Here is a 12,093-nt window from a genome sequence, read left to right as displayed (position 1 = left end):
TCGACAAATGTTTTCTCTACTAGTTTGCTGGAGAATAATCTCTTCTCTCAGTGGATTCACACAGGCTGCATGTGCAGAGTGTCATGTGTCCAGTCCACTGTTACAGAGATGGTCCATTTTCCAAAGTAAACCACGAGGCTGCGCTGGTCCTCTCTAACCACATCACTTCTAATGGCTCCTCAGACGCTTGAAGAATGTTGCCGTAAATCCTATGACATTGAGTGCTATCAATTTAGTTTTATTGACCTCACCCAGGTCAGGCAGAGTTCACCCTGCTTTACGATTTGACACGCACATACTTGGTAGGATTCAGTGTAATTTTTCCCTTATTTGACCATGTTATGCAAATGTTTGTTTTGCAGATCAGTGCCAACGTGCTGATCTTCTTGTGCACTAACATGATTGGGATTTGCACCCACTATCCAGCTGAGGTGTCCCAGAGGCAGGCCTTTCAAGAGACCAGAGGGTACATCCAAGCCAGGCTACACCTACAGAGAGAAAACCAACAGCAGGTATCGGCATAGTAAACAGCCTCTCACGCAGCTCCCAAGCAAATGAGCTCCAGACAACCACATTCATATGTAAAAGAGCAGAGGGGTGTTTCCTATTTCCAATTTGTTTGTGTCAGTGTGCCCAGACCAACAATATGCTCACGAGTATATTGTGTAGCACCACCTCCCTGTGCTAGATGCTAGACTCACACGTTCCCACGCAGATGCCAGCATGGCACAGTGACTCATTGAGCATTCACACATGAAAATAAATGAATGGACAGTGTTTTTCTCTCCTCATCTGTCCATTTTCCACTTCCCTTGTCTGTCTGTGTGTGTGTCTCAGGAGCGCCTACTACTGTCAGTGCTGCCAAGGCATGTTGCTGTTGAAATGAAGGAGGATATCAATGCCAAGAAGGAAGATATGATGTTCCACAAGATCTACATCCAAAAGCATGACAATGTTAGGTAAATAGTGTACAGTATACAGACACTTCATTATGCACTAGCAAAACAGTGGACTTGCCATAGCCGCGTTAAGTAGAACAATGAGCATTAGTTACATTGTCCAATCTGACACATATTAAATGTGTTTAAACTTTTAACTCTCTGCTGCTAGAATGACCAGGAATGTTAATGTACCTACTTTTCATGTGCATATATACAGAGGTTGATAATAACTATAATAAACAATTGTGATCTCGCAAGTAATGTTCTCGGGCAAGGAGACAAGTTTGTAGGACGGATGAGCCTCTGTTAAGGGCACCTCGAGTTACAGCCAACATCAAAGTCAAATGCAAATGACTGCTTCAGCAAGAAAGAACAACATAAACACTGTTGGTCAATGCCGTCATCTGGAAGCAATATCCGACATCAACATGTTACTTATATTATCTGGCAGACTTTTAGGCTAGATGTCCTTCCTCTTGTAACTCAACACATGATTGAATTAATTTATTAGAAGTGTTGATCATTGACATAATGATAATATATTTGAGTATTATTGGTGGGTAACCATAAATCCAGGTTTGAGCAATTTAACAAAAAAAACAAAACAAAAACAAAAAAAAACAAAAAAAAATAATATATATATATATATATATATATATGCAGATTAGCATTTTTTTTTTTTTTTTTTTTTTAAGTATGTCTATAGGCTGTTTATAGACAATACTGAATTGAATATTGTAAGTAAAAACTAATTTGAGAAAGTATTGATACTAAAAAAATGCATAAATAGAGCAAAGTTGGATAGATTAGGACAAACTTAATTGCCAAAAATGCAATTTTTTTGTTGAATTTTATATATATATATATATATATATATATAGAGAGAGAGAGAGAGAGAGAGAGAGAGAGATAGATATAGATATATAAAAATTTTCCTTGAAATTTCATACAATTTTATTGTGACACTATCATAGACAAAAGTATGTCAAAAGTTTCTATGAAGTTATGTTTTTTTATTGTTACAATGTCGTTGTTTTATTGAGACTTTGTCGCATGCAACATCCGACATGATTTAGGGATGACACACTGTGCCATCTGGTTTGTCCTTAGTCAAACCATTATTTGGTTTTCAGCAGAACAATGACTCTAAACATGCCTCCAAGCTGAAAGTAATTTGACCGAAAAGCAGAGTAATGGGGTCCTGCATCAGATAACAGACAGGATTCAGGGCCCAGACGGACGAATAAACCTAAATCTACCACACATGTGGCCAGCTTAGCTCTGCTATAGAAAAATCTTCTAAGGTACCATGGCTAAATGTATGGGTGGTGCTGCTATGACCTCAGACATGCGGGTGACTTGCGTGATAGTAGCTGTAGCTCACACTGCTGACTTGAGTTACAGATATTCTTCTGCCTGAGCCTGTGCATTATAAATGTGACACTGACAAAAACAAAACAGTTGAAATACTCTGCTCCAAACTGTGTTGAGTCTGGTTTTAATCTGTTTCTCAGTAACTCATGTTTAAACCCATGACCTAATAGTTTATTTCTAGGTTTGTTCTGACTCAGTGACGGGATAGGCCTTTATACATCCTCAAGAGTGTAATACATTTGTTTGATTTGATTTATCCTATACATTTATCTCTCAATTTAGCAGTAATTTAGCCCTGTTTTGACCTAGTTTAGACCTGGGTAGCATGCCTCTGACACAGACACAAAAACACACAAAAAAAAAATATTGACTTTACACAACAACGCAGTCTGCCTCAAATTGTATGGTGAAACTGTTTTTCATCTGCTTTACAATAGCCCATTTTTGGCCCAGCTTGTGGCCATGAATGTGCTTAAGATGAAATGAGGTTGCAATGGCAATTTCCTCTTAGGGGTGACCCAAATAGTTGCAGGTGATGCTCTTATTCGAACAAGTTGTTAAAGCGTCTCTCTGCTCTACAAAGGTGTATACTTACAGAAACAATCCATTACTTAAATGTAACTCTAGAGCAGTGCCTCCCCCCGTGCCCCTCATTTGACACAGGTCACTTCCAAGTGCACCTGCACAGGACAGCCAACATGTATAAGATATTTATGAAGCAGATGGAGGTCAGATTACAGACTTTATGCTGTGGGGCTAGTTTTAATTATGATAATAACCATTAATTTATTTTTCCAGATTTACTTTGCAAAAAAAAAAAAACTTCTAGAAAATAATATATAATAAATATAATAATATAATAAATAATCTAGATACTGCTTTTACATAAATGTTGTAAGCACATAAATTTAGACAGGATCTTGGGCAGAAGGGGAAATGCACTCTGACTCTAGAGTGTTGTCATTAAAGACCAAAGAGGATGCTCGTTCACTTGTGGTGTATCTTTTGGGATCAACAGTGCCATCTGTTGCCTTGTAGTGGAACTCTGTATTAGAGCGGCTGTTGATTCCCGCCTTTTGTTACTATCAAAAGTAAGCAATGTAAGGCATGCAGACATGGGGACCAGGGCTGCTGTCCATCACAGTCTGCACAGGGCGAGGTGACATACTTTGAACAGTGATGAGAGACAGAGCTGGACAAATATGTGACCCTCTGTCCTCCCTAAATAACTGACAACTGTATAGTAAGCCTACAGAGGTGCTAAAATGTGGTTATTGGCTTAAGATTTTGTCGTTATAATTAATACAACATTTATTTCCCTCTGTCTGTTCCTTCTTTGTTATTTTTTTTTGCAGTATTCTTTTTGCTGACATTGAAGGCTTCACCAGTCTGGCATCCCAGTGCACAGCACAAGAGCTGGTCATGACGCTGAATGAACTGTTTGCACGCTTTGATAAACTGGCCTCGGTGAGAAACCTGCTATAATTGTTTTTACTGGAGAATTTTGAACTCTGTCCCTTATGTAACCTGACTGTAAATGACATAGCCCACTGAATGCATGGGGAGAGATTACTTAAGCATTGTGTAACAAATGTTGATTCATCTAAATTATGCATTATGATGCCATTTAATGTACTGATCTTTGCTGTGCAGGAAAACCACTGCCTGCGGATTAAAATCCTGGGAGACTGTTACTACTGTGTGTCAGGTCTGCCTGAGCCTCGCGCAGACCATGCCCACTGCTGTGTCGAGATGGGAGTGGACATGATTGAGGCTATTTCGTAAGTTTCAAATTCCAAATTTGATCTTTTTTTTTTTGTACAAATCACCCTTGCCATTCTCACGCAATTCAAGAACACATTTAGTTCCATTCCACTGTAAACCCTTATTGCCACAACCACAAAGTACTTGAATAACTGAAGGTAGAGCTAAATGTTTTCATCATCATCTGTTAATTTGTTTCTTGGCAGGTTGGTGCGAGAGGTGACGGGAGTTAACGTGAACATGCGGGTGGGCATTCACAGTGGGCGGGTTCACTGTGGGGTGCTGGGCCTTCGCAAGTGGCAGTTTGACGTCTGGTCCAACGATGTGACTCTTGCCAACCAGATGGAGGCAGGGGGTAAAGCTGGGTAGGCCTCCCAAAATCCATATGCTACACCCTCTCTGTTCAATCCTTTTCTCATTTATGATTTAACAATGTTTGTGTTTAGGCGTATCCACATCACCAAAGCCACTCTGCAGTATCTAAACGGAGATTATGATGTTGAGCCGGGACATGGTGGGGAGAGGAACGCTTACCTGAAAGAGCACAACATTGAAACATTCTTGGTGCTGGGCTGTAGCCAGAAAAGGGTTAGTCGCACATACGCACATCTCCTTGACCTCTCTACAATTTCACAGTGGTGCCATATTTCACACAAACAGTATAATGGATTATGAGCTGACACAGAAGACCTTGTTTGTCATAGCATCTGCTCTAAAGGCTGTCCTGCTGGTGTCATTGCAGAAAGAGGAGAAAGCTATGATGGCCAAGATGCAGAGGGCACGGGCGAACTCTGCGGATGGGCCCATCTCACACTGGGGACAGGACCGCTACTCCAGAAACAAGGGCTCCAAAGTCTTAAGGCAGATGGTGAGCCACACGCACTCAGCACCAATGAGAACAGAGCACCTGTTTTTGACACAAATAAAGACATTTTCTCTCTTTGAAAACAAAGGTTTTAGGTAAATGGAAGACAAGTAGAAAAATATAGGTATCTATTATAGTGCTACTACTATAGGCTACTTAAGATTTAAGATTAGACTTTAGATTTAATTTCTCTGCAAATATTTTTATCTTTACTCTAGTGCTGTTGTTGGAAATGAAATGTTACACCAAATGTATTTATATTGGTTGTGTTAAATTTTGGTGATGTTGTATTCCTGTCTGTCCTCAATCTCCAAACTATAAACATTCCAATAAAACAGACTATTTAGATAAAAACTGTAATAATAGTCATATAGTCATATAGTTAAAGAGCTAAGAAATTGGATTGATATAATCTGTCAAACAAACAGGAGACAGCACACACTGAGCTCCCTGGGATTCCTGGTGCCTCATTATTACTCTCTCTAATCTGATGAGACTTCAGATGGAGATCCAGTCTTTCACTGCATTTCTCTCTCTTCCTGTTTGTCTGTGAAGCATAAGTCTTGTTGAGTCCTCTCCCCTACATTCTTACCATACCCTTAATGTCATTTTGTCCTTCTCACAAGGGTTTGAGCCTAGGGGTCGACGTGGGTGTAATTTGAAGCCTTCAAGCATTAATTAAAACATCAGTCTGGCTCGCAGGGATTAGCTGTGCAGATGTCTGAGTCCCTGTCTATTTTTCAGTTGCCCTGTTGCTCCGTGATAATCTTGTATAGTCTATAGGAGGTGTATATGAAACTGTAGACTCCACATGTTTTATACAGTCCTGTTTTATTCAGTGCTGTCTGTCTGACTTTGTCTTTCACAGGGGATCGATGAAGCCTCCAGTAAAGACAAGTGAGTGTTAAAGCTCCACTTTTAGTCATTAAAATGCTTTTTCTTTTAGAAACTAAAAGTCCTGTTACACAATCAAATCAAAATTTGAATGGACAAAATGAGCTAATCCCACACAATGCAGATGCATTGTTTAAAAAATGTCCTCAGATCACAACAAATGCACTGGTTTCATCATGAAGTATGATTATTTATAAACACTAGGAAACCTTGTTTACACCTCTACACACATGTTCTGAAATCCATGTAATTTTAGTATTAGTTAAGCAGTTCATATTAGTGTGTTTGTGCCTGTAATTGTTTAAACTGCTTTGAGAACCAGATTTTCATTAATAAAAAGCATCGTCACTCAGCCAAAATTGTTCAGCCCCAGCAACTAGCCTGCAGTTTGTCAGTGTAACCGCCTAAGTTGTTGATTTTGCAAAGTCACATCCAACTCTTTCCAAATAACATATTAGCTCTGAGTCATGCACTAGCTGTCACAACACTGGCCATCTCCTGCATGTAGAAAACCCCACACAGACCTGTTGTTTTGTGCTACAGTCGTTGTGCTCAAGAGGCACTGAACCCTGAGGACGAGGTGGACGAGTTTCTGGGACGGGCCATTGACGCACGCAGCATTGACCAGCTCCGGAAAGACCACGTCAAAAAGTTTGTCCTAACATTTCAGACTCCAGACTTAGAAAAAAAGGTTTGTAGCAATTCACTTTATACACAAAATGGCATCGCTGAATGTTATTAAATGTGTATTGTCTAATTATAGTACTCCAAAAAGGTCGATGATCGTTTTGGAGGATACGTGGCCTGCACTCTTCTTGTTTTCTGTTTCATCTGCTTCATTCAGATGACTGTTTTTCCTAGGTAAGTTATTTATATTAAATACATGACATTTCCTGCTGAGAGCTGTTCTGAATAGTTAACGGGAAATGTTGTTTTTATTAGTTTACAGTTAGTTAATGAGTGTTATACTTCATAATGATTTGCCTTCTTTTCACAGAACCCCTCTTATGCTTGGTCTGTACGTCAGCATTTTCATTATGCTTGTCAACATCCTTTTTATCTGTGCCATTTACTCTTGTATAAAAGTAAGAAAATATATATTATTCAGAGTAATTGTCACTTATCCTTTGCTATTGGTTTGATCTTTCTGTCTTGATATTCTAGCTTTTCCCAGATGCCTTGCAGACTTTGACTAGGAAGATAGTTCAGTCTCGTGCACACAGCACAATGGTCGGCGTCTTCACTATCCTCCTGCTCTTCATCTCATCTTTTGCTAACATGGTAAGAGCCGGTGTCAACATTTTTGTTATAATTCTGATTCTTTATTGGTCTTTGATGTTGATTCTGCTTCTCTGGTTCATTTTGCATTGTGGTTCAATATATCATTTTAATATAATTCCTGTTTTTATGTTATATTCTAGCGGTTAGGTATAGGGGTTACATCTGTTTCATATATAGTTTAGACTTTCATTCGTGTCTAGTCCTTTTTTAGTCCTGGCTTAGTTTTGTATTTACATTGGCGTTAGTTTAGTTCTTGCTTCATCCTAGAGTTATTTCCGAAAAAGGATTCAGAGATGTTAATTTAAGCCCAACATAGGTCTATAATATTGCCTGATCAGCCAGTCCCTCCTACATTGTTTTGTCACATGGTTCTGGCTGGGCAGATAATGGTCGTGGTACATGTGAACTGTTTCAAAATCACCTTTAGACAGAGCTCTGTCTTTCCCCATGCATGTCCCAGCTACTTCAAAGTGTAAATCATAAAATCCTGCATCATTGTGGCATTTGGAAAATTAGAGCATTGGCCTGAGGGGGCGCTATATTTAGAAGTTGAGCTGTAATTGCTCATCAGTGTGACAGATGGGTTGATCTATTTATATCTGCCATATTTTCCTTATTTACAAATTCTAAAGATGGATGGTAGTGTAGCCAGGTCTTATGGTTATAGGTTAAGAAAATATAAGTAATAAATTCTGCATTGATTTTGTTATGTTTTCTGTAAATAAGAGTCTAATGTCACATTGTCCTAGGACGGTGCCTTTATTTTGTAGCCTGTCACAGTTCTGAGGGTGACTTTGGTGTAAATATCTCTCCCGTTTATGGTTCGGTTAACTCCACACACATCACTAATCGACCATGTTTGAATTTCTTAAGAATTACACGCCAGCTCACATGCTCTGTTCAGCACCTGCCTCTCCTAATCCTGAGTTGTTAAGCCCGCGTACAAACAGCTTCTGTGCTACATTTTATCTGCTAGCATTTCATTGTCATAAATGTACCACCATGTTACGATCCAAGAGCGTCTGTGGAAACCATAACACATCAGATCATTCGTTATGGTTGAATAAATTGCACCCTGTTATCAGATGCTATATTATGCTAATGGAGTGCATGCACTCGTTAATGGACTTACATTAACTCATATCAGATGGACTATCCTAAATTAATATTTAACTCAACTTCAATAAAGGAGCATACAGTACTGTAGCTACTGTCATACTTTAGATGGAAAAAGGGGAACAAACTATTGGAAATTGTACTTTATTAATATATTTCAGTAAATAAAGTTGATGCAACAGTGTACACAAACATAAGACACCAGAGACAACATTCCTACAGCTATTAACTACTCATGCATATGTAAAAGTGCAGAAGAGGTCTTCACAATTACTGTGCATTAGTCTAAAAGCAACAGGAATGAAAGTCTTTACGAAGCTCTCAGACTGGCTCTTTGGTGCTTTAGTCTCCAACTGATGGTGCTGCTGTTACTTGAAGAGGTGGACCTGATGGCTTTGAACAACCTTCCTTGAACCACCTGTTTGGACAACCACAAAACCCAATTTTGTTCATTAAGAAGATGATCAATGAATAATGCAAAGATTTCTTGATGCTACAGTCCATAGTGACTTCCTGCTGTTTTTAAATTGTTGATTTTCCTTGTTCTCCTGTATCCAGTTCACATGCAGCAGGGAGGATCTGTGTGACTGTGTGAAAAATCAGCTGAACACTTCAGTGAATCTGTGTCTGCTGCACAATCTGAGCGCCATGGCCGATGACGGACTGACTCTGTGCTCTAGTCAGACCATGCCCTGCCATTTCCCCGAGGTCAGCATCAGAACATTTCACTGTGTCTGTTCTTGTGAGTCGCTTCAATGCATAGGTATATGTCAGCAGTGGGTGCATCAGACAAAAATGACCAAAGTTCTGTTATTTTTAAAGTGAAAATGGCTGAAGCTACCTTTCCCTTATAAAGTAAACTTGACAGAGTAAAAAATGTCAAAATAGCGTTATTTGTAATTATACAATAATTGCAACTTAAAAATGCATAAGCATTTTATCTCTTCAAAATGATGTTCTAAGTTATGTTCCTATAATTTTTATTACAGACAATTTTTTGGTCTTTTAAAATTATATTCATTTGCATGCTGTGGTACTACTATTATGCTGAATATGTTTTAGATATTTGAGGAAATCTAAAAATGTATTTAATTCAGTGTTTTGAATGATATCATTTGTTGCACAGCAGTGTTTGCGCCCCCTCCTCACTGTGTCCTCCCTGTCTGTGCCGCAGTATTTCAGCTACAGTGTGCTGCTGACCCTGCTGGCCTGCTCTGTGTTCCTCCACATCAGCAGCATTGGGAAGCTGGCTCTCATGCTCTTCGTGCAGCTCTCTTTCCTGCTGCTGGTGGAGTGGCCTCAGGTGGCTCTGTTTAACAACGCAGACCTGCTCGTCAAAGCCATCACCCTGTAAGTCTGCCAAGCAGAATAATGTTCATCCCTGTCTGGTTAACCTAGAGTGACCATATTTCTGTTTGTGAAAACCCGGACACCTTACTGGGGGCGGGACCTTGACATTGAGCTACCCTCACCTCGCAAACCTGTGCCTGCTTTGCACACTGTGCACATGGCCTCCCACTTGTCCCAACTGGGTTGGAAAGCGGGGAATTTCTTGTGCAAGTCATCGTTAAATGCACATTTGCTCTTCGGCATGTTGCAGGCTGACCGACAATCGCGAAAAACGGACATGTCTGCGGAAAAACGGATGTTTGGTCACCCTAGGTTAACCAATATATACTAAGTGAGTTTAATGTAATTTAAGATTGCATAAAATAAATGAACACATTGTTTTCTTACTGTCTGTAAATAATGAGATTGTTAATATAACTTCAGTTATTTTATGATTCAGTCACATTTTAGTAGTTAGTTAGGTTGTTACTTAAGAAATTCCAGTTTCCCACTGGATTGAAATGTAAATTTTGAAATTAAAATATTGATATAATATAATATGTAATGTAACATGTTTCTCTCTGCTTCCTCAGGTCTAGTTTCAATGAAACAACAGAACAGTGGTAAGTGGTATTATGAAATTAGTAGTTCTTTAAATAGCACTTTTAAAAACGAATAGTATTACAATGTACAATGTACTTTTTCAGCCCGGACAGTGTGAACAAAGTTCCATTAAGGGTCATGACCCCTGTGATCCTTACTGTGTTTGTCCTGGCACTGTACCTGCATGGCCAGCAGGTGGAGTCCACGGCACGTCTCGATTTCCTCTGGAAACTGCAGGTTGTTAAGTCACTATTGCTCCCTGTGGTTCAGTTCAGACTTTGCTAATTGTTAGTAGAAGTTGGTCTTCTCTTTCCTTGGGAGACGGATAAACATTTGCTTTTGTTTCTCTTTAGGCTACAGAGGAGAAGGAGGAGATGGAGGAGCTGCAGGCTTATAACAGACGCCTTCTGCATAACATTCTGCCCAAAGATGTGGCAGCCCACTTTTTGGCCCGAGAGCGGCGCAATGATGAGCTGTACTATCAGTCATGTGAGTGTGTTGCCGTCATGTTCGCCTCCATCAGTAACTTCTCTGAGTTTTATGTGGAATTGGAGGCAAACAACGAGGGAGTGGAGTGTCTGCGCCTGCTCAACGAGATCATCGCCGACTTTGACGAGGTGAGTCCCTCTGTCTCTCAGCAAGTCCTCTCTCTAGCTTCACAAATATTTCATAGTATAGTATGTAGTATATGTAATTTATAAACCAGTCTGTGTAAAGTCCCACTTGTAAGTGGGTATCATATTAAATTTTTGTGTAACAGGGTCTGACCAGCCACTGACCACTGTTAGATACCCTGTCCACCTAAGACACATTGTGACTGGCACATCCATCATGTGTCTGAATGTAAACAAAATGCATTATTTAAATCTGTATATTTTCTAAAGTGTATAATAATAATAATAATATTTTTTTATATTGCACTTTACATTTGTAAAACAATCTCAAAGTAATACAATCTGTTTAAATTCACATGTGCTTACTGTAGCTCCTCAATACAACACTGCACACGGTTCTCGAGCGCTGGCGCATTTATTAGCCTTAACAAATGCCGTAAAACGCCATGAAAACTAGAGAACAAATAAAACATAATTAGACACTCCATATATGTTTGCTAACACAGAAGTACCAATGAAATTAGCTGCCTCGTGGCCGCCTGTCACATCGGAGATCTTTAAGAAAAAGAAATCTGCGCGATTGGCGCACTTTACATCTGTGCACAAAATACATACATAAGAACAATACATTTCATAACTACAATCGCAACAAATATGAAACAAAAGATACCTCGTGCAGCCGGTTAGCTGCCGTAGCTGCCGAAATCGTGGCTCTCGCTCTAATGGTCTTTAGCATATGAGGGCGTATGCGATCTACCTGTGGCCCGATATCAAGTTCTCAAAGTCTCGCGACAATAGCGGTACCAAACCAAATGAAATTAATATAGTCGTATATTTATATAAAGGAAAACATAATTTCCCTGTATGAATTATAATATTTTTTAAACAAATTTTAACGTAATAATGTTTAATTTATAATTTTCTTAAATCAAAATGAACTACTTTTGCATAATGCATTTTAATGACACTTACACTTACTAAATTTGTTTATAAATACATTGTAAAGCTGTTCTCCCATATTTGCCTTGTTGTAGATAATCAGTGAAGACCGTTTTCGTCAACTGGAGAAGATCAAGACCATAGGCTCCACCTACATGGCAGCCTCAGGCCTAAATGACTCCACATACGACAGAGAGGGTCGTTCCCACATCCTGGCACTATGCGACTATGCCATGAGGCTGAGGGAGCAGATGAAGTACATCAACGAACACTCCTTCAACAACTTCCAGATGAAGATTGGTGAGTTTGATACTTCACATATACAACTTTAATCTTTAGGTATCCTAAATTAAGTTAAGGTCGTAGTATTATA

At 39.3% G+C, this 12,093-nt stretch overlaps 1 protein-coding gene across 1 annotated transcript in view; it reads left to right on the top strand.

Annotated features, from left to right (window-relative positions):
* adcy6b (adenylate cyclase 6b) overlaps positions 1–12,093 on the top strand; it is a 34,699-nt gene that overhangs the window by 19,142 nt on the left and 3,464 nt on the right. Inside the window, exons 4-21 of the mRNA XM_020929950.2 lie at positions 363–512; positions 838–959; positions 3,671–3,782; positions 3,969–4,096; positions 4,286–4,444; positions 4,526–4,667; positions 4,822–4,947; positions 5,813–5,841; positions 6,382–6,529; positions 6,602–6,699; positions 6,836–6,923; positions 7,003–7,119; positions 8,794–8,943; positions 9,410–9,585; positions 10,158–10,187; positions 10,272–10,404; positions 10,521–10,784; positions 11,816–12,020. Of these exons, the coding sequence (XP_020785609.1) occupies positions 363–512; positions 838–959; positions 3,671–3,782; positions 3,969–4,096; positions 4,286–4,444; positions 4,526–4,667; positions 4,822–4,947; positions 5,813–5,841; positions 6,382–6,529; positions 6,602–6,699; positions 6,836–6,923; positions 7,003–7,119; positions 8,794–8,943; positions 9,410–9,585; positions 10,158–10,187; positions 10,272–10,404; positions 10,521–10,784; positions 11,816–12,020 (2,377 nt within the window). The remainder of the gene's footprint in view (positions 1–362; positions 513–837; positions 960–3,670; positions 3,783–3,968; positions 4,097–4,285; positions 4,445–4,525; positions 4,668–4,821; positions 4,948–5,812; positions 5,842–6,381; positions 6,530–6,601; positions 6,700–6,835; positions 6,924–7,002; positions 7,120–8,793; positions 8,944–9,409; positions 9,586–10,157; positions 10,188–10,271; positions 10,405–10,520; positions 10,785–11,815; positions 12,021–12,093) is intronic.

Source organism: Boleophthalmus pectinirostris, unplaced genomic scaffold, assembly GCF_026225935.1.
Source record: "Boleophthalmus pectinirostris isolate CB_2022bp ecotype Guang Dong unplaced genomic scaffold, ASM2622593v1 HiC_scaffold_8, whole genome shotgun sequence".
Classification (NCBI taxonomy): Eukaryota; Metazoa; Chordata; class Actinopteri; order Gobiiformes; family Gobiidae; genus Boleophthalmus; species Boleophthalmus pectinirostris.
The sequence above is the reverse complement of the archived record's forward strand: the minus strand, read 5'-3'. Positions and strand labels throughout refer to the sequence as shown.